Below are 19,806 nucleotides of genomic sequence, written 5' to 3'. Positions count from 1 at the left end.
CTGTCCCCATATACCCTTCTAATGTAGTATATAGCTCTGTCCCCATCTACCCTTCTAATATACTACATAGCTCTGTCCCCATATACCCTTCTAATGTAGTATATAGCTCTGTCCCCATATACCCTTCTAATATACTATATAGCTCTGTCCCCATATACCCTTCTAATATACTATATAGCTCTGTCCCCATATACACTTCTAATGTGGTCTATAGCTCTGTCCCCATCTACCCTTCTAATATACTATATAGCTCTGTCCCCATATACCCTTCTAATATACTACATAGCTCTGTCCCCATATACCCTTCTAATATACTATATAGCTCTGTCCCCATATACCCTTCTAATGTGGTCAATAGCTCTGTCCTCATAAACTCTTCTAATATACTTTATAGCTCTGTCCCCATATACCCTTCTAATATACTACATAGCTCTGTCCCCATTTACCCTTCTAATATACAATATAGCTCTGTCCCCATCTACCCTTCTAATATAGTATATAGCTCTGTCCCCATATACCCTTCTAATATACTATATAGCTCTGTCCCCATCTACCCTTCTAATATACTATATAGCTCTGTCCCCATATACCCTTCTAATATACTATATAGCTCTGTCCCCATATACCCTTCTAATATACTATATAGCTCTGTCCCCATATACCCTTCTAATATACTATATAGCTCTGTCCCCATATACCCTTCTAATGTAGTATATAGCTCTGTCCCCATATACCCTTCTAATATACTATATAGCTCTGTCCCCATATACCCTTCTAATATACTATATAGCTCTGTCCCCATATACCCTTCTAATATACTATATAGCTCTGTCCCCATATACCCTTCTAATGTGGTCTATAGCTCTGTCCCCATATACCCTTCTAATGTGGTCTATAGCTCTGTCCCCATATACCCTTCTAATGTGGTCTATAGCTCTGTCCCCATATACCCTTCTAAAGACTATATAGCTCTGTCCCCATATACCCTTCTAATGTAGTATATAGCTCTGTCCCCATATACCCTTCTAATGTAGTATATAGCTCTGTCCCCATCTACCCTTCTAATATACTACATAGCTCTGTCCCCATATACCCTTCTAATGTAGTATATAGCTCTGTCCCCATATACCCTTCTAATGTGGTCTATAGCTCTGTCTCCATCTACCCTTCTAATGTGGTCTATAGCTCTGTCCCCATATACCCTTCTAATATACTATATAGCTCTGTCCCCATCTACCCTTCTAATATACTACATAGCTCTGTCCCCATATACCCTTCTAATGTAGTATATAGCTCTGTCCCCATATACCCTTCTAATATACTATATAGCTCTGTCCCCATATACCCTTCTAATATACTATATAGCTCTGTCCCCATATACCCTTCTAATGTAGTATATAGCTCTGTCCCCATATACCCTTCTAATATACTATATAGCTCTGTCCCCATATACCCTTCTAATATACTATATAGCTCTGTCCCCATATACCCTTCTAATATACTATATAGCTCTGTCCCCATATACCCTTCTAATGTGGTATATAGCTCTGTCCCCATATACCCTTCTAATGTAGTATATAGCTCTGTCCCCATTTACCCTTCTAATATACTATATAGCTCTGTCCCCATATACCCTTCTAATATACTATATAGCTCTGTCCCCATATACCCTTCTAATGTAGTATATAGCTCTGTCCCCATATACCCTTCTAATATACTATATAGCTCTGTCCCCATATACCCTTCTAATGTAGTATATAGCTCTGTCCCCATATACCCTTCTAATATACTATATAGCTCTGTCCCCATATACCCTTCTAATGTAGTATATAGCTCTGTCCCCATATACCCTTCTAATGTAGTATATAGCTCTGTCCCCATATACCCTTCTAATGTAGTATATAGCTCTGTCCCCATATACCCTTCTAATATACTACATAGCTCTGTCCCCATATACCCTTCTAATGTGGTCTATAGCTCTGTCCCCATCTACCCTTCTAATGTAGTATATAGCTCTGTCCCCATCTACACTTCTAATATACTATATAGCTCTGTCCCCATCTACCCTTCTAATGTAGTATATAGCTCTGTCCCCATCTACCCTTCTAATATACTATATAGCTCTGTCCCCATCTACCCTTCTAATATACTATATAGCTCTGTCCCCATATACCCTTCTAATGTGGTCTATAGCTCTGTCCCCATATACCCTTCTAATGTAGTATATAGCTCTGTCCCCATCTACCCTTCTAATATACTATATAGCTCTGTCCCCATATACCCTTCTAATATACTATATAGCTCTGTCTCCATATACCCTTCTAATATACTATTTAGCTCTGTCCCCATATACCCTTCTAATGTGGTCTATAGCTCTGTCCCCATCTACCCTTCTAATGTAGTATATAGCTCTGTCCAAATATACCCTTCTAATATACTATATAGCTCTGTCCCCATATACCCTTCTAATATACTATATAGCTCTGTCCCCATCTACCCTTCTAATATACTATATAGCTCTGTCCCCATATACCCTTATAATATACTACATAGCTCTGTCCCCATATACCCTTATAATATACTACATAGCTCTGTCCCCATATACCCTTCTAATATACTACATAGCTCTGTCCCCATCTACCCTTCTAATATACTACATAGCTCTGTCCCCATATACCCTTCTAATGTGGTCTATAGCTCTGTCCCCATATACCCTTCTAATGTAGTATATAGCTCTGTCCCCATATACCCTTCTAATATACTATATAGCTCTGTCCCCATATACCCTTCTAATATACTATATAGCTCTGTCCCCATCTACCCTTCTAATATACTACATAGCTCTGTCCCCATCTACCCTTCTAATATACTATATAGCTCTGTCCCCATATACCCTTCTAATGTGGTCTATAGCTCTGTCCCCATATACCCTTCTAATGTAGTATATAGCTCTGTCCCCATCTACCCTTCTAATATACTATATAGCTCTGTCCCCATATACCCTTCTAATATACTATATAGCTCTGTCTCCATATACCCTTCTAATATACTATTTAGCTCTGTCCCCATATACCCTTCTAATCAAATTTCAAATTTCAAAATTAATGTGGTCTATAGCTCTGTCCCCATCTACCCTTCTAATATACTACATAGCTCTGTCCCCATACACCCTTCTAATGTAGTATATAGCTCTGTCCCCATCTACCCTTCTAATATACTATATAGCTCTGTCCCCATATACCCTTCTAATATACTATATAGCGCTGTCCCCATATACCCTTCTAATATACTATATAGCTCTGTCCCCATATACCCTTCTAATGTGGTCTATAGCTCTGTCCCCATATACCCTTCTAATGTAGTATATAGCTCTGTCCCCATATACCCTTCTAATATACTGTATAGCTCTGTACCCATATACCCTTCTAATATACTATATAGCTCTGTCCCCATATACCCTTCTAATATACTATATAGCTCTGTCCCCATATACCCTTCTAATGTAGTATATAGCTCTGTCCCCATATACCCTTCTAATATACTACATAGCTCTGTCCCCATATACCCTTCTAATATACTATATAGCTCTGTCCCCATATACCCTTCTAATGTGGTCAATAGCTCTGTCCCCATATACCCTTCTAATGTAGTATATAGCTCTGTCCCCATCTACCCTTCTAATGTGGTCTATAGCTCTGTCCCCATATACCCTTCTAATGTGGTCTATAGCTCTGTCCCCATATACCCTTCTAATGTGGTCTATAGCTTTGTCCCCATCTACCCTTCTAATGTGGTCTATAGCTCTGTCCCCATATACCCTTATAATATACTATATAGCTCTGTCCCCATACACCCTTCTAATATACTATATAGCTCTGTCCCCATCTACCCTTCTAATGTGGTCTATAGCTCTGTCCCCATATACCCTTATAATATACTATATAGCTCTGTCCCCATACACCCTTCTAATATACTATATAGCTCTGTCCCCATATACCCTTCTAATGTGGTCTATAGCTCTGTCCCCATATACCCTTCTAATATACTATATAGCTCTGTCCCCATATACCCTTCTAATGTAGTATATAGCTCTGTCCCCATATACCCTTCTAATATACTATATAGCTCTGTCCCTATATACCCTTCTAATATACTATATAGCTCTGTCCCCATATACCCTTCTAATATACTATATAGCTCTGTCCCATATACCCTTCTAATATACTATATAGCTCTGTCCCCATATACCCTTCTAATATACTATATAGCTCTGTCCCCATATACCCTTCTAATGTGGTCTATAGCTCTGTCCCCATATACCCTTCTAATGTAGTATATAGCTCTGTCCCCATATACCCTTCTAATATACTGTATAGCTCTGTACCCATATACCCTTCTAATATACTATATAGCTCTGTCCCCATATACCCTTCTAATATACTATATAGCTCTGTCCCCATATACCCTTCTAATGTAGTATATAGCTCTGTCCCCATATACCCTTCTAATATACTACATAGCTCTGTCCCCATATACCCTTCTAATATACTATATAGCTCTGTCCCCATATACACTTCTAATGTGGTCAATAGCTCTGTCCCCATATACCCTTCTAATGTAGTATATAGCTCTGTCCCCATCTACCCTTCTAATGTGGTCTATAGCTCTGTCCCCATATACCCTTCTAATGTGGTCTATAGTTCTGTCCCCATATACCCTTATAATATACGATATAGCTCTGTCCCCATACACCCTTCTAATATACTATATAGCTCTGTCCCCATATACCCTTCTAATGTGGTCTATAGCTCTGTCCCCATATACCCTTCTAATATACTATATAGCTCTGTCCCCATATACCCTTCTAATGTAGTATATAGCTCTGTCCCCATATACCCTTCTAATATACTATATAGCTCTGTCCCTATATACCCTTCTAATATACTATATAGCTCTGTCCCCATATACCCTTCTAATATACTATATAGCTCTGTCCCATATACCCTTCTAATATACTATATAGCTCTGTCCCCATATACCCTTCTAATATACTATATAGCTCTGTCCCCATATACCCTTCTAATGTGGTCTATAGCTCTGTCCCCATCTACCCTTCTAATATACTACATAGCTCTGTCCCCATCTACCCTTCTAATATACTATATAGCTCTGTCCCCATCTACCCTTCTAATATACTATATAGCTCTGTCCCCATCTACCCTTCTAATGTAGTATATAGCTCTGTCCCCATCTACCCTTCTAATATACTATATAGCTCTGTCCCCATCTACCCTTCTAATATACTATATAGCTCTGTCCCCATATACCCTTCTAATGTGGTCTATAGCTCTGTCCCCATATACCCTTCTAATGTAGTATATAGCTCTGTCCCCATATACCCTTCTAATATACTATATAGCTCTGTCCCCATATACCCTTCTAATATACTATATAGCTCTGTCCCCATATACCCTTCTAATATACTATATAGCTCTGTCCCCATATACCCTTCTAATGTAGTATATAGCTCTGTCTCCATATACCCTTCTAATGTAGTATATAGCTCTGTCTCCATATACCCTTCTAATGTAGTATATAGCTCTGTCCCCATCTACCCTTCTAATATACTATATAGCTCTGTCCCCATCTACCCTTCTAATATACTATATAGCTCTGTCCCCATATACCCTTCTAATGTGGTCTATAGCTCTGTCCCCATATACCCTTCTAATGTAGTATATAGCTCTGTCCCCATCTACCCTTCTAATATACTATATAGCTCTGTCCCCATATACCCTTCTAATATACTATATAGCTCTGTCTCCATATACCCTTCTAATATACTATTTAGCTCTGTCCCCATATACCCTTCTAATGTGGTCTATAGCTCTGTCCCCATCTACCCTTCTAATGTAGTATATAGCTCTGTCCCCATATACCCTTCTAATGTGGTCTATAGCTCTGTCCCCATATACCCTTCTAATATACTATATAGCTCTGTCCCCATCTACCCTTCTAATATACTATATAGCTCTGTCCCCATATACCCTTATAATATACTACATAGCTCTGTCCCCATATACCCTTCTAATGTGGTCTATAGCTCTGTCCCCATATACCCTTCTAATGTAGTATATAGCTCTGTCCCCATATACCCTTCTAATATACTATATAGCTCTGTCCCCATATACCCTTCTAATGTGGTCAATAGCTCTGTCCCCATATACCCTTCTAATGTAGTATATAGCTCTGTCCCCATCTACCCTTCTAATGTGGTCTATAGCTCTGTCCCCATATACCCTTCTAATGTGGTCTATAGCTCTGTCCCCATATACCCTTCTAATGTGGTCTATAGCTTTGTCCCCATCTACCCTTCTAATGTGGTCTATAGCTCTGTCCCCATATACCCTTATAATATACTATATAGCTCTGTCCCCATATACCCTTCTAATATACTATATAGCTCTGTCCCCATATACCCTTCTAATGTAGTATATAGCTCTGTCTCCATATACCCTTCTAATGTAGTATATAGCTCTGTCTCCATATACCCTTCTAATGTAGTATATAGCTCTGTCCCCATCTACCCTTCTAATATACTACATAGCTCTGTCCCCATATACCCTTCTAATGTGGTCTATAGCTCTGTCCCCATATACCCTTCTAATGTAGTATATAGCTCTGTCCCCATCTACCCTTCTAATATACTATATAGCTCTGTCCCCATATACCCTTCTAATGTGGTCTATAGCTCTGTCCCCATATACCCTTCTAATGTAGTATATAGCTCTGTCCCCATCTACCCTTCTAATATACTATATAGCTCTGTCCCCATATACCCTTCTAATATACTATATAGCTCTGTCTCCATATACCCTTCTAATATACTATTTAGCTCTGTCCCCATATACCCTTCTAATGTGGTCTATAGCTCTGTCCCCATCTACCCTTCTAATGTAGTATATAGCTCTGTCCCCATATACCCTTCTAATGTGGTCTATAGCTCTGTCCCCATATACCCTTCTAATATACTATATAGCTCTGTCCCCATCTACCCTTCTAATATACTATATAGCTCTGTCCCCATATACCCTTATAATATACTACATAGCTCTGTCCCCATATACCCTTATAATATACTACATAGCTCTGTCCCCATATACCCTTCTAATATACTACATAGCTCTGTCCCCATATACCCTTCTAATGTGGTCTATAGCTCTGTCCCCATATACCCTTCTAATGTAGTATATAGCTCTGTCCCCATATACCCTTCTAATATACTATATAGCTCTGTCCCCATATACCCTTCTAATGTGGTCAATAGCTCTGTCCCCATATACCCTTCTAATGTAGTATATAGCTCTGTCCCCATCTACCCTTCTAATGTGGTCTATAGCTCTGTCCCCATATACCCTTCTAATGTGGTCTATAGCTCTGTCCCCATATACCCTTCTAATGTGGTCTATAGCTTTGTCCCCATCTACCCTTCTAATGTGGTCTATAGCTCTGTCCCCATATACCCTTATAATATACTATATAGCTCTGTCCCCATACACCCTTCTAATATACTATATAGCTCTGTCCCCATATACCCTTCTAATGTGGTCTATAGCTCTGTCCCCATATACCCTTCTAATATACTATATAGCTCTGTCCCCATATACCATTCTAATGTAGTATATAGCTCTGTCCCCATATACCCTTCTAATATACTATATAGCTCTGTCCCTATATACCCTTCTAATATACTATATAGCTCTGTCCCCATATACCCTTCTAATATACTATATAGCTCTGTCCCCATATACCCTTCTAATGTGGTCTATAGCTCTGTCCCCATATACCCTTCTAATATACTATATAGCTCTGTCCCCATATACCATTCTAATGTAGTATATAGCTCTGTCCCCATATACCCTTCTAATATACTATATAGCTCTGTCCCCATATACCCTTCTAATGTAGTATATAGCTCTGTCCCCATCTACCCTTGTAATATACTATATAGCTCTGTCCCCATATACCCTTCTAATATACTATAATGCTCTGTCCCCATCTACCCTTCTAATATACTACATAGCTCTGTCCCCATATACCCTTCTAATGTGGTCTATAGCTCTGTCCCCATCTACCCTTCTAATGTAGTATATAGCTCTGTCCCCATCTACCCTTCTAATGTAGTATATAGCTCTGTCCCCATCTACCCTTCTAATATACTATATAGCTCTGTCCCCATCTACCCTTCTAATATACTATATAGCTCTGTCCCCATATACCCTTCTAATGTGGTCTATAGCTCTGTCCCCATATACCCTTCTAATGTAGTATATAGCTCTGTCCCCATCTACCCTTCTAATATACTATATAGCTCTGTCCCCATATACCCTTCTAATGTAGTATATAGCTCTGTCCCCATCTACCCTTCTAATGTGGTCTATAGCTCTGTCCCCATATACCCTTCTAATATACTATATAGCTCTGTCCCCATATACCCTTCTAATATACTATATAGCTCTGTCTCCATATACACTTCTAATATACTATTTAGCTCTGTCCCCATATACCCTTCTAATGTGGTCTATAGCTCTGTCCCCATCTACCCTTCTAATGTAGTATATAGCTCTGTCCCCATCTACCCTTCTAATATACTATAATGCTCTGTCCCCATCTACCCTTCTAATATACTATATAGCTCTGTCCCCATATACCCTTCTAATATACTATAATGCTCTGTCCCCATATACCCTTCTAATATACTATATAGCTCTGTCCCCATATACCCTTCTAATATACTATATAGCTCTGTCCCCATATACCCTTCTAATATACTATATAGCTCTGTCCCCATATACCCTTCTAATATACTATATAGCTCTGTCCCCATATACCCTTCTAATATACTATATAGCTCTGTCCCCATATACCCTTCTAATGTGGTCTATAGCTCTGTCCCCATATACCCTTCTAATGTAGTATATAGCTCTGTCTCATATTAGTGACATGGGAACTCTAGTGACTTTCTCTGTAAATTAAAAGAGCTCCACAGTTAAACCCCCCCCCCCAACTACAGCCCTGCCTTATCCGCTGGTTCCCCAACCCCCCCCCCCCCAACTACAGCCCTGCCTTATCCGCTGGTTCCCCAACCCCCCCCCCAACTACAGCCCTGCCTTTTCCGCTGGTTCCCCAACCCCCCCCCCCCCAACTACAGCCCTGCCTTATCCGCTGGTTCCCCAACCCCCCCCCAACTACAGCCCTGCCTTATCCGCTGGTTCCCCAACCCCCCCCCCAACTACAGCCCTGCCTTATCCGCTGGTTCCCCAACCCCCCCCCCCAACTACAGCCCTGCCTTATCCGCTGGTTCCCCAACCCCCCCCCCAACTACAGCCCTGCCTTATCCGCTGGTTCCCCAACCCCCCCCCCAACTACAGCCCTGCCTTATCCGCTGGTTCCCCAACCCCCCCACCCCCAACTACAGCCCTGCCTTATCCGCTGGTTCCCCAACCCCCCCCCCAACTACAGCCCTGCCTTATCCGCTGGTTCCCCAACCCCCCCCCCCCCAACTACAGCCCTGCCTTATCCGCTGGTTGCCCAACCCCCCCCCCAACTACAGCCCTGCCTTATCCGCTGGTTCCCCAACCCCCCCCCCCCCAACTACAGCCCTGCCTTATCCGCTGGTTGCCCAACCCCCCCCCCCCCAACTACAGCCCTGCCTTATCCGCTGGTTGCCCAACCCCCCCCCCCAACCACAGCCCTGCCTTATCCGCTGGTTCCCCAACCCCCCCACCCCCAACTACAGCCCTGCCTTATCCGCTGGTTCCCCAACCCCCCCCCCCCAACTACAGCCCTGCCTTATCCGCTGGTTGCCCAACCCCCCCCCCCAACTACAGCCCTGCCTTATCCGCTTGTTGCCCAACCCCCCCCCCCCAACTACAGCCCTGCCTTATCCGCTTGTTGCCCAACCCCCCCCCCCAACTACAGCCCTGCCTTATCCGCTTGTTGCCCAACCCCCCCCCCCTCCAACTACAGCCCTGCCTTATCCGCTGGTTCCCCAAACCCCCCCCCCCCCCCCCAACTTCAGCCCTGCCTTATCCACTGGTTCCCCCCCCCCCCAACTACAGCCCTGCCTTATCCGCTGGTTCCCCAAACCCCCCCCCCCCCAACTACAGCCCTGCCTTATCCGCTGGTTCCCCAAACCCCCCCCCCCCAAACTACACCCCTGCCTTATCCGCTTGTTGCCCAAATGATGTTTACCCAGACTAGACGTCGTGAGGTATCCTATTCCATTAGCCATATTGTGTCGTGCCCATTACCAGGTTTATCCCCACCACAGACTGGTACGGGTGTGGACGACGGACTAACCTCGGCACACTGGACCTTAGCGACGTAGCCGTTGTTCTGGAGCTCCATCCAGTTAGCCTCAAACAGCTTGGGCCCAATCAGGAAGTTGAGATCAACGATCTTGTCGTCTTCACGGACCAGTGTGGCGGTCAGACCCAGTTTACAGTGGGCCTGGACAATGGTCAGAACCCGACGGAACATCTTGGCTACAGAGAGAGAGAGAGAGAGAGAGAGAGAGAGAGAGAGAGAGAGAGAGAGAGAGAGACAGAGAGAGAGAGGGAGGGAGGGGGAGCGAGACAACGCAGACAATATTAGACAAATGTCTTGGAAACATCACAGAAGTGAGAAACAGATTTTCTGGTCTTCTACAGTCTACCCATTAATATGACCCCTGTCAGGTATACTCCCTCTACAGTCTACCCATTAATATGACCCCTGTCAGGTATACTCCCTCTACAGTCTACCCATTAATATGACCCCTGTCAGGTATACTCCCTCTACAGTCTACCCATTAATATGACCCCTGTCAGGTATACTCCCTCTACTGTCTACCCATTAATATGACCCCTGTCAGGTATACTCCCTCTACTGTCTACCCATTAATATGACCCCTGTCAGGTATACTCCCTCTACAGTCTACCCATTAATATGACCCCTGTCAGGTATACTCCCTCTACAGTCTACCCATTAATATGACCCCTGTCAGGTATACTCCCTCTTCAGTCTACCCATTAATATGACCCCTGTCAGGTATACTCCCTCTTCAGTCTACCCATTAATATGACCCCTGTCAGGTATACTCCCTCTACAGTCTACCCATTAATATGACCCCTGTCAGGTATACTCCCTCTACAGTCTACCCATTAATATGACCCCTGTCAGGTATACTCCCTCTACAGTCTACCCATTAATATGAACCCTGTCAGGTATACTCCCTCTACTGTCTACCCATTAATATGACCCCTGTCAGGTATACTCCCTCTACAGTCTACCCATTAATATGACCCCTGTCAGGTATACTCCCTCTACAGTCTACCCATTAATATGACCCCTGTCAGGTATACTCCCTCTTCAGTCTACCCATTAATATGACCCCTGTCAGGTATACTCCCTCTTCAGTCTACCCATTAATATGACCCCTGTCAGGTATACTCCCTCTACAGTCTACCCATTAATATGACCCCTGTCAGGTATACTCCCTCTACAGTCTACCCATTAATATGACCCCTGTCAGGTATACTCCCTCTACAGTCTACCCATTAATATGAACCCTGTCAGGTATACTCCCTCTACTGTCTACCCATTAATATGACCCCTGTCAGGTATACTCCCTCTTCGGTCTACCCATTAATATGACCCCTGTCAGGTATACTCCCTCTTCAGTCTACCCATTAATATGACCCCTGTCAGGTATACTCCCTCTACAGTCTACCCATTAATATGACCCCTGTCAGGTATACTCCCTCTACAGTCTACCCATTAATATGACCCCTGTCAGGTATACTCCCTCTTCGGTCTACCCATTAATATGACCCCTGTCAGGTATACTCCCTCTACAGTCTACCCATTAATATGACCCCTGTCAGGTATACTCCCTCTTCGGTCTACCCATTAATATGACCCCTGTCAGGTATACTCCCTCTACAGTCTACCCATTAATATGACCCCTGTCAGGTATACTCCCTCTACAGTCTACCCATTAATATGACCCCTGTCAGGTATACTCCCTCTACAGTCTACCCATTAATATGACCCCTGTCAGGTATACTCCCTCTACAGTCTACCCATTAATATGACCCCTGTCAGGTATACTCCCTCTACTGTCTACCCATTAATATGACCCCTGTCAGGTATACTCCCTCTTCGGTCTACCCATTAATATGACCCCTGTCAGGTATACTCCCTCTACAGTCTACCCATTAATATGACCCCTGTCAGGTATACTCCCTCTACAGTCTACCCATTAATATGACCCCTGTCAGGTATACTCCCTCTACAGTCTACCCATTAATATGACCCCTGTCAGGTATACTCCCTCTACTGTCTACCCATTAATATGACCCCTGTCAGGTATACTCCCTCTACAGTCTACCCATTAATATGACCCCTGTCAGGTATACTCCCTCTTCGGTCTACCCATTAATATGACCCCTGTCAGGTATACTCCCTCTACAGTCTACCCATTAATATGACCCCTGTCAGGTATACTCCCTCTTCGGTCTACCCATTAATATGACCCCTGTCAGGTATACTCCCTCTACAGTCTACCCATTAATATGACCCCTGTCAGGTATACTCCCTCTACAGTCTACCCATTAATATGACCCCTGTCAGGTATACTCCCTCTACAGTCTACCCATTAATATGACCCCTGTCAGGTATACTCCCCTCTACAGTCTACCCATTAATATGACCCCTGTCAGGTATACTCCCTCTACAGTCTACCCATTAATATGACCCCTGTCAGGTATACTCCCTCTACTGTCTACCCATTAATATGACCCCTGTCAGGTATACTCCCTCTTCGGTCTACCCATTAATATGACCCCTGTCAGGTATACTCCCTCTTCGGTCTACCCATTAATATGACCCCTGTCAGGTATACTCCCTCTACAGTCTACCCATTAATATGACCCCTGTCAGGTATACTCCCTCTACAGTCTACCCATTAATATGACCCCTGTCAGGTATACTCCCTCTACTGTCTACCCATTAATATGACCCCTGTCAGGTATACTCCCTCTACAGTCTACCCATTAATATGACCCCTGTCAGGTATACTCCCTCTACAGCGGTCTAGGCCACCGTCACCGTATATATCAGATACAACCATAACCTCTTAACCTCTGACCCCTTACCACAGAGATATAGACAGACTCACCAGGGATGGTGTGGACTAACCCTAACCCCTCCTAACCATGACCCCTGACCCCATATAGACTCACCAGGGATGGTGTGGACTAACCCTAACCCCTCCTAACCATGACCCCTGACCCCATATAGACTCACCAGGGATGGTGTGGACTAACCCTAACCCCTCCTAACCATGACCCCTGACCCCATATAGACTCACCAGGGATGGTGTGGACTAACCCTAACCCCTCCTAACCATGACCCCATATAGACTCACCAGGGATGGTGTGGACTAACCCTAACCCCTCCTAACCATGACCCCTGACCCCATATAGACTCACCAGGGATGGTGTGGACCTCGTCCAGGATGATGAGACCCCACTCCGGGACCTCATCCACTCCATCACTCTCTCCGCCTCCCAAGACCTCTTGGTTGTGTGTCCCAACATGGTGTAAGTACTGATGTAACTACCGAGCAGCCAATCGGCTTCATAAAAAACTAAACAAAAATAAAACTTCAGTTAAAAAGTGCATTTTAAAAAACAGCAACACACTTTAAAACTAAAAACAATAACTTGAAATAAATAAATAAATAATAAATAATAATAATAAATAAATGAATAATAATAAATAAATAATAAATAATAATAATAAATAATAATAATAAATAATAATAATAAATAAATAATAAACAATAATAAATAAATAAATAAATAATAAATAATAATAAATAAATAATAAATAATAATAATAAATAATAATAATAAATAAATAATAATAATAAATAAATAATAATAAATAAATAATAAATAATAATAATAAATAATAAATAATAATAATAAATAAATAATAAATAATAATAAATAATAATAAATATTAAATAAATAAATAATAAATAAATAATAATAATAATAAATAAATAAATAATAATTCAAAAGCAATAAAAAGAGATCAAAACACAGTGGCTGTTGAAAGACCGTATTTAAAAAAGCTCAGTGGTGTTCGCTCTGACCTTGTCCTTGGCGTCTGAGGTAAAGCGACAGATCTGAGAGTCGTCGATGGTGGACCACATCTTAAACTGAGCCTTCCACTGTTCTACTGATACAGAGCTGTTTCCCAGGACCAGGCAGCGCTTACGGACTGTACAGGCTGCTGTTACCCAGGACCAGGCAGCGCTTACGGACTGTACAGGCTGCTGTTACCCAGGACCAGGCAGCGCTTACTGACTGTACAGGCTGCTGTTTCCCAGGACCAGGCAGCGCTTACGGACTGTACAGGCTGCTGTTACCCAGGACCAGGCAGCGCTTACTGACTGTACAGGCTGCTGTTACCCAGGACCAGGCAGCGCTTACGGACTGTACAGGCTGCTGTTTCCCAGGACCAGACAGCGCTTACGGACTGTACAGGCTGCTGTTACCCAGGACCAGACAGCGCTTACGGACTGTACAGGCTGCTGTTACCCAGGACCAGACAGCACTTACGGACTGTACAGGCTGCTGTTACCCAGGACCAGACAGCGCTTACGGACTGTACAGGCTGCTGTTTCCCAGGACCAGACAGCGCTTACGGACTGTACAGGCTGCTGTTTCCCAGGACCAGACAGCGCTTACGGACTGTACAGGCTGCTGTTACCCAGGACCAGACAGCGCTTACGGACTGTACAGGCTGCTGTTACCCAGGACCAGGCAGCGCTTACGGACTGTACAGGCTGCTGTTACCCAGGACCAGCCAGCTTACGGACTGTACAGGCTGCTGTTACCCAGGACCAGGCAGCACTTACGGACTGTACAGGCTGCTGTTTCCCAGGACCAGGCAGCACTTACGGACTGTACAGGCTGCTGTTACCCAGGACCAGACAGCACTTACGGACTGTACAGGCTGCTGTTACCCAGGACCAGACAGCGCTTACGGACTGTACAGGCTGCTGTTACCCAGGACCAGGCAGCGCTTACGGACTGTACAGGCTGCTGTTACCCAGGACCAGCCAGCTTACGGACTGTACAGGCTGCTGTTACCCAGGACCAGGCAGCACTTACGGACTGTACAGGCTGCTGTTTCCCAGGACCAGGCAGCACTTACGGACTGTACAGGCTGCTGTTACCCAGGACCAGACAGCACTTACGGACTGTACAGGCTGCTGTTACCCAGGACCAGACAGCGCTTACGGACTGTACAGGCTGCTGTTACCCAGGACCAGACAGCGCTTACGGACTGTACAGGCTGCTGTTTCCCAGGACCAGGCAGCGCTTACGGACTGTACAGGCTGCTGTTACCCAGGACCAGACAGCGCTTACGGACTGTACAGGCTGCTGTTACCCAGGACCAGGCAGCGCTTACGGACTGTACAGGCTGCTGTTTCCCAGGACCAGGCAGCGCTTACGGACTGTACAGGCTGCTGTTACCCAGGACCAGGCAGCGCTTACGGACTGTACAGGCTGCTGTTACCCAGGACCAGGCAGCGCTTACGGACTGTACAGGCTGCTGTTACCCAGGACCAGGCAGCGCTTACGGACTGTACAGGCTGCTGTTTCCCAGGACCAGACTGAGAGATGGGGGAGAGGAGGAGAGATGGGGGGGAGATGGGGGAGAGGAGGAGAGATGGGGGAGTAATGGGGAGGGAAAGGAGGAGAGATGGGGGAGAGGAGGAGAGATGGGGGGTAATGGGGAGGGAGAGGAGGAGAGATGGGGGAGAGGAGAGATGGGGGAGTAATGGGGAGGGATAGGGGGAGAGATGGGGGAGAGGAGGAGAGATGGGGGAGAGGAGGACAGATGGGGGAGAGGAGGAGAGATGGGGGAGAGGAGGAGAGATGGGGGGAGTAATGGGGAGGGATAGGGGGAGAGATGGGGGAGTAATGGGGAAGGATAGGAGGAGAGATGGGGAGAGGAGGAGAGATGGGGGGAGTAATGGGGAGGGATAGGAGGAGAGATTCACATAACACCTTCATATACACCTTCATATACCAAACATAAGGAACCCCTTCCTTATAATGAGTTGCACCCTTCCGATCTCCTCCCCTCAACGACACTGATTAAAGAGGATTTAACAAGTGACCTCAATAAGGGATCATAGCTTTCACCTGGATTCACCTGGTCAGTCTGTCATGAAGTCTGTCATGTTCATAATGTTTTGTCCACTCCGTGTATAAACTATCCAGCCATATTAAACCCATATTAAACCCCATCACTCAGTGTATAAACTATCCAGCCATATTAAACCCATCACTCAGTGTATAAACTATCCAGCCATATTAAACCCCATCACTCAGTGTATAAACTATCCAGCCATATTAAACCCATATTAAACCCCATCACTCAGTGTATAAACTATCCAGCCATATTAAACCCCATCACTCAGTGTATAAACTATCCAGCCATATTAAACCCCATCACTCAGTGTATAAACTATCCAGCCATATTAAAACGTATCTTTCTCATCTCTTGATGAAAACACGCCACCGTCCGATGCTCAGACGACACCTTGTGGTAACAACATATCACATCAGAGTTTCTCTTCCTTCAACAATAGTTTAAAAAAAAAATAAAAGATCTTGTCTGGTGTTAACTGAAAATACCTGGTCATCGGGGTAAAGGAGCGTAGCTAGATTCAAAACCCTTGAAAGTTACAGCAAAGTGTAGATTTCTGCCTAAATAGACAGACCTAAAAGTGTTTATTTATTGACGAGAGGGGCCTTACACAATAACTAGTAATGCTGTATACTCCAAAAAAAGGTTACAATCTCATCTTTCTGGTATAAATTGTTTATACATTACTGAGGTGTAGACAGTTGGAAGGACACAAGCTCAAGTATATAGTACAAATATTATTAAAAAAAAATATATTTATTCGTTTTTTTTCTATTCAACAACAAGTGGGGCTAAAAGGGATTGAAATGACAGAAATGCTTCAAATACAGTAACAACGCTTCAAATACAGTAACAACGCTTCAAATACAGTAACAACGCTTCAAATACAGTAACAACGCTTCAAATACAGTAACAACGCTTCAAATACAGTAACAACGCTTCAAATACAGTAACAATTAAATGATAAATGACTTACTATAAGATATATATGATCATACTTTGTGACAATATTGTCATTATTTCATATAACTGCTGACAGTTAGGCCCGACCACTGCTGACACTTCAGCTGTAAGAACCATCTGTGACTAATAGGAATGGAAATTAGACCACTTTCTATGAAATTATTTAGTATTTTTGGTTTAATGTTGAGAACTCAAAATCCGTCTGAGAAGATCACAGTGAGACGAAACTAGTCCGGTAGATTCTACCGGTTTTATATACACGCTGTTTCACATGCACAGGAAATCGTTCAAAATTGTTGGGGTCTGAAACCAGACACTTCAAGTCAGCACTGCTGGGAGAATTTGGAGCAGAGAGCTCAGAGATTGGGCTTTCTTGTACTACAAGGACACAGGACCCGACAACGATCAGAGAGCGCTTTGGAAAACCAAAATGTCAGTCAGAACCCGGCCCAGAATCCCCAAATAAGGTACTTAACATGTAATTAAAAGCCTAACGTTTCCAAGGCGCTTAGGGTTTCTAAGAAATCGGAGAGGCATGTTCTGTGAGTTAAGAGGTTTAGAGAAAGCCCAGTTGATACGGATGGTCATTAAGGCATGAAATCTCTAAGGCTGTCCGGAACAACCACAGAAGACATGTTCGTCCTCGTGCAAAGCTCCACGGCTCATTGGCCCTTCTCCAGAAGTCATTAACCCTCCTGGTCGCACCGACGCCCCTGGTCGCACCGACGCCTCCCCTGGTCGCACCGACGCCCTCCTGGTCGCACCGACGCCTCCCCCGGTCGCACCGACGCCCTCCTGGTCGCACCGACGCCCTCCTGGTCGCACCGACGCCCTCCTGGTCGCACCGACGCCCTCCTGGTCGCACCGACGCCCTCCTGGTCGCACCGACGCCTCCCCTGGTCGCACCGACGCCTCCCCCGGTCGCACCGACGCCTCCCCCGGTCGCACCGACGCCCTCCTGGTCGCACCGACGCCTCCCCTGGTCGCACCGACGCCCTCCCCGGTCGCACCGACGCCTCCCCGGTCACACCGACGCCCCCCTGGTCGGACCGACGCCCCCTGGTCGGACCGACGCCCCCCTGGTCGGACCGACGCCTCCCCCGGTCGCACCGACGCCCTCCTGGTCGCACCGACGCCTCCCCTGGTCGCACCGACGCCCTCCCCGGTCGCACCGACGCCTCCCCGGTCACACCGACGCCCCCCTGGTCGGACCGACGCCCCCCTGGTCGGACCGACGCCCCCCTGGTCGGACCGACGCCCCCCTGGTCGGACCGACAACTAGCTAAATGTAATTTTAACCACTTTCCACATATATTTGGGGATTCCTCCTCTGGAAACTTAATTTGCCTGATGACACGCTAGTGGATAAGGAGTCATTTCATACAAGTGGATTTGATCCACGTGGATTTGATCCTCCTCTCCTCGATTACCTTTGACCTTTGACCTTTTCAAAAAAGGTCAGGAATTAAGCAAATCACAACGACTGCAGAACGCGCTCTTCTGTTGCCAAATCTCAGGAATATATTTAACCCCGTATTTTTGGCACTAAACAAACTCCATATCCATTATATTCTTCAACCAACGGGCACCGGGGGACCTTCAGATGAGTCAAAACAACCGACATGTAGGTGTTGGTGGCAGCTTTACACAGAGGGGTTGTAACGACGGCGTCGGGAGATCAGGAAGCAAGTTCAGGGAGTGAATCATTTAATAAATCAACTGAACATAATTCAGAACAACAAACACGAACAACGCACAGATCTCCCTCCCTCCCTCTCTCCCTCTCCTCCCTCTCCCTCCCTCCCTCTCTCTCCCTCCCTCTCCTCCCTCTCTCCCTCCCTCCCTCTCTCCCTCCCCCTCTCCACCCCTTTCCTCCCTCTCCACCCCTCTCCTCCCTCCCTCTACCCCTCCCTCCCTCTACCCCTCTCCCTCTCCTCCCTCCCCACCCCTCTCCTCCCTCTCTACCCCTCTCCTCCCTCCCTCTACCCCTCTCCTCCCTCCACCCCTCTCCTCCCTCCCTCTACCCCTCTCCTCCCTCCCTCTACCCCTCTCCTCCCTCTACCCCTCTACATACCCCTCTCCCTCTCCACCCCTCTCCTCCCTCTCTACCCCTCTCCTCCCTCCCTCTACCCCTCTCCTCCCTCCACCCCTCTCCTCCCTCCACCCCTCTACTCCCTCTCCACCCCTCTCCTCCCTCTACCCCTCTCCTCCCTCCCCACCCCTCTCCTCCCTCCCTCTACCCCTCTCCTCCCTCCCTCTACCCCTCTCCTCCCTCCACCCCTCTCCTCCCTCCACCCCTCTACTCCCTCTCCACCCCTCTCCTCCCTCTACCCCTCTCCTCCCTCCCCACCCCTCTCCTCCCTCCCTCTACCCCTCTCCTCCCTCCCTCTACCCCTCTCCTCCCTCTCCACCCCTCCCTCCCTCTACCCCTCTCCTCCCTCTCCACCCCTCTCCTCCCTCCCCACCCCTCCCTCCCTCTACCCCTCTCCTCCCTCCCCACCCCTCTCCTCCCTCCCTCTACCCCTCTACCCCTCTCCACCCCTCTCCTCCCTCCCTCTACCCCTC

At 45.6% G+C, this 19,806-nt stretch overlaps 1 protein-coding gene across 1 annotated transcript in view; it reads right to left on the bottom strand.

The window, feature by feature from the left end:
- LOC106593158 (uncharacterized) overlaps nt 1-19,806 on the bottom strand; it is a 125,092-nt gene that overhangs the window by 95,834 nt on the left and 9,452 nt on the right. The window contains 5 exon segments of the mRNA XM_082963315.1: nt 10,363-10,547; nt 13,536-13,577; nt 13,580-13,693; nt 15,683-15,736; nt 17,933-18,503. Of these exon segments, the coding sequence (XP_082819441.1) occupies nt 10,363-10,547; nt 13,536-13,577; nt 13,580-13,693; nt 15,683-15,736; nt 17,933-18,503 (966 nt within the window).

This window comes from Salmo salar, chromosome 17 (assembly GCF_965601325.2).
Source record: "Salmo salar chromosome 17, fSalSal1, whole genome shotgun sequence".
Taxonomy (NCBI): Eukaryota; Metazoa; Chordata; class Actinopteri; order Salmoniformes; family Salmonidae; genus Salmo; species Salmo salar.
Note: the sequence above shows the minus strand (reverse complement) of the source record. Positions and strands in the feature narration are given on the sequence as shown.